We start from the raw sequence: 3091 nt of genomic DNA on the forward strand, positions 1-3091 counted from the left end.
TCCTCCCGAAACGGGGCACGAACCCGCGTCTCCTGCATCGGCAGGCGGACTCTCAAGCACTGCGCCACCAGGGAAGCCCAAGGGATGACATTTTTTAATGTGTTCATTCTACTGGATTTGTCATCTCTACCTTTCCTAACTCTTTTCAATAACTGCCAGTTCTTCTATAAAATAATCCATATGGTTGCCTCCCTTTATCTTTCAGATATTTAAACTGTCATATTTTCCTACTGATTCTTTTGCATATTTTTATTTCAGCAAAGTCACTAATTGTGCTGTGATACAATCAAGATATTCACATCAAGTATGTTCTGTATCTTTTTTCACCTCTTTATTGGTTTCCTACTGATTCTGTTTCCTTGCCTAGGACACCCCCATTCGTCAGCAGACGGCTGTCCGTAGCACTGTCATCATTACTAGGGTCACTGTGATGTCCATTCCTGTTAAAGGCTCTGCCCTTACACCCCCGGTCTTTCCTAGAAGGCTTCTCCCGGGGCTGTCCTGGGAGTCAGGCTGACCAGGGGAGACTGCTGCAGCTGCTCTGCCCCGTGCTGCCCACCGCCTCAGACTTAGCATCTGCTCACAGCTGTGGCCTCAGGGATGGCCCAATGGGACCCTCACACTCTCACGAGGGTGGACACCCATGGCTGACAATCGTGGACTGAGTCTGTTTCACGCCACACAGGGGAGGTGGTTTAATGCTGACCACGGGCTTGGGGCAGTGAGCAGAGCTCTCCCAGTGCCCGTCCAGAAACGCGGGCAAGTGGGGCCACAGCTTCAACCTTCACCGGGAGCCCTGACCCCTCCCTGCCTGTGAGGACCTGGGTCCCTCTCTCTGTCCACACTGGTGGGAACCTCCTCCCTATGACCCCCTTGATGATCCCGGCCAGCGGGGGCCACCAGCCTAGCTCCCTCTTCTTTGGTCTGGTTCCCTCTCCACTTGGGGAACTTTCTTTCTCTTTCTCTGCATGTGTCTGTGGGTACGTGTTTCAGAAATATTCAAAATAGCATTTCTCAGTGTTAGGAGCAGAGGAGGGCTCTTAGGTGGGCACCACAATCACCCACTTTGCCGTGGAGTCTGAGCCCAGGATCCTTTCATGTCCCATCCACTGCTATTGCCACCTGCTCTGGAAATTAACAATGGTGATCGTGCAATGAACCTGACACCATTGAGCTCACAGCCACTCTGAGGAGTGGGGCTCGTGACAACATGCAGAGGAGGAAACTCAGGCTCAGAAAGGGCACTGCCCTCACGGTCACAAGAGCAGTGGGGACAGATTTAAATAGAGATGTTTTCCTTCAAACTGAGACCTCTAACTCAAATCAAGGTCCCCTTAGCTTCCAGGCAGGATGACAGGACGGGGAGGACGGAGCCCTGTCCAAGGATCAAGGGGCACCGAGGAGGAAGGAACGACTCAGGGGCTTGCTCCCAGGAAGGTGGGGTGGAGGCTGTTTCAAGAAAAAGGGAGAAGTCCCTGAAGGGGGCTGAGACACAGAGCAAAGCCACACTCTGGGGCCAGGGGAGCAGGCATGTTTCCTTCCTTATTTCCCCGAACTTCTCCTCTGTGCTCACCGCCACACTGACCTCCACGGAGCTGTAGGCAGATGTTAAACGTGTGTCTCTGCTGATCTGAGCTCCGCGGTGCAGCAGGAACCTGCATCCTCCCTGAAGCATCGCCAGGGCCTGGGGGACCCCTGTCCATGGTGAGGACCCCACAGGGACCTGCTGATGGACCCGGCTGAGGACGAAGGAGACCCAACGGGGAGGCTCTGAGAGGGAAGGACGTGCTCGGGTCACCCTCACCTGGAAGGGGCGTCTCAGGAAGACACCGGGTCTGTCATGGGAATGACAGCCAGGCTCCTGGGGAGGGGCAGTTCCCCTTCCTGTGGGGCTGCTGACGTGACAGCCCCGTGACGGGGAGAACCAGCCTCCCAGTGGACACACCCTCGGGTCTCCGTCCTGAGGGCACCGTGGTCTCCTCTATCTGCACCGCCTGGACCACAGGGACGAGACGCCATGACCCCCAGCCTCACGGCCCTGCTCTGCCTCGGTGAGATGGAGGAGGGGGAGGGGAAGCCCCAGCCAGGGAGGGACCCCTCCCCACAGCCAGGCTGCTCTTTAAGGAGACCCCAGGACTCAGGAGGCTCACGGGTAGGAGAGGCGCTGCTCAGGATTCAGGGCGAACCTCTCACAGGGGTCTCTCTTCCAGGGCTGAGTGTGGGTCTGAGGACCCAGGTGCAGGCAGGTGAGTCTGTCCCCAGGTGTCCCAGCTCCCTCCTGCTCATGGGGACAAGGGGCCCACCCCAGGCAATGGGGTGGGGAACAGCAGTTCTGGGCTGAAGCAGGGGGAGTCTGGGAGGTTGGGGGCTGAGAGCTGGGGACCGTGGGGTGAGGATGTCTTGTGACCCAGCCTCTGATGTCCTTCCAGGGACCCTCCCCAAACCCACCATCTGGGCTGAGCCAGGCTCTGTGATCCCCTGGGGGAGCCCCGTGACCATCCGGTGTCAAGGGACCCTGAGGGCCCGGGAGTTCCATTTGGATAAAGAGGGAAGCTCACCTCCCTGGGAGAGACAGCCCCAACTGGAGCCCGGGGACAAGGGCAAGTTCTCAATCTCACACATGACACAGTCCTACGCAGGGAGATATCACTGTTACTATCGCAGCCCCACTGGCTGGTCAGAGCACAGTGACCCCCTGGAACTGGTGGTGACAGGTGAGAGGACACTCGGGGGTCCCAGCCTCAGGCTCTGCCCTCAGGAAGGGGGTCTGCTCTCAGGGGTGTGTCACTCTCACAGGCCAGCCCTGGAGGAGGAAAGGGGGGTGTGAGCCCCATTTCACAAGCTCCCTCTTTCTCTCCTAGGGGCCCACGGGAAACCCACCCTCTCAGCCCTGCCGAGCCCTGTGGTGACCTCGGGAGGGACCGTGACCCTCCAGTGTGGCTCATGGGAGGGACTGGACCGGTTCATTCTGACTAAGGAAGGAGAACCCAAGTCCTCCTGGACCCTGGATGCACAGCGAGGCCCCCAGGGGCAGACCCAGGCCCTGCTCCCCGTGGGTCGCGTGCCCCCCAGCCACAGGTGGATGTTCAGA

At 58.5% G+C, this 3091-nt stretch overlaps 1 protein-coding gene across 1 annotated transcript in view; it reads left to right on the top strand.

Moving 5' to 3' along the window:
• The window catches only part of LOC103086390 (leukocyte immunoglobulin-like receptor subfamily B member 4), an 11465-nt gene that overhangs the window by 3125 nt on the left and 5249 nt on the right, over window positions 1-3091 (top strand). The window contains exons 5-8 of the mRNA XM_007463865.1: window positions 723-813; window positions 2006-2051; window positions 2211-2246; window positions 2430-2714. Coding sequence (XP_007463927.1) covers window positions 723-813; window positions 2006-2051; window positions 2211-2246; window positions 2430-2714 — 458 coding nt within the window. The remainder of the gene's footprint in view (window positions 1-722; window positions 814-2005; window positions 2052-2210; window positions 2247-2429; window positions 2715-3091) is intronic.

This window comes from Lipotes vexillifer, unplaced genomic scaffold (assembly GCF_000442215.2).
Source record: "Lipotes vexillifer unplaced genomic scaffold, Lipotes_vexillifer_v1.1 scaffold1060, whole genome shotgun sequence".
NCBI classification, from domain to species: domain Eukaryota; kingdom Metazoa; phylum Chordata; class Mammalia; order Artiodactyla; family Lipotidae; genus Lipotes; species Lipotes vexillifer.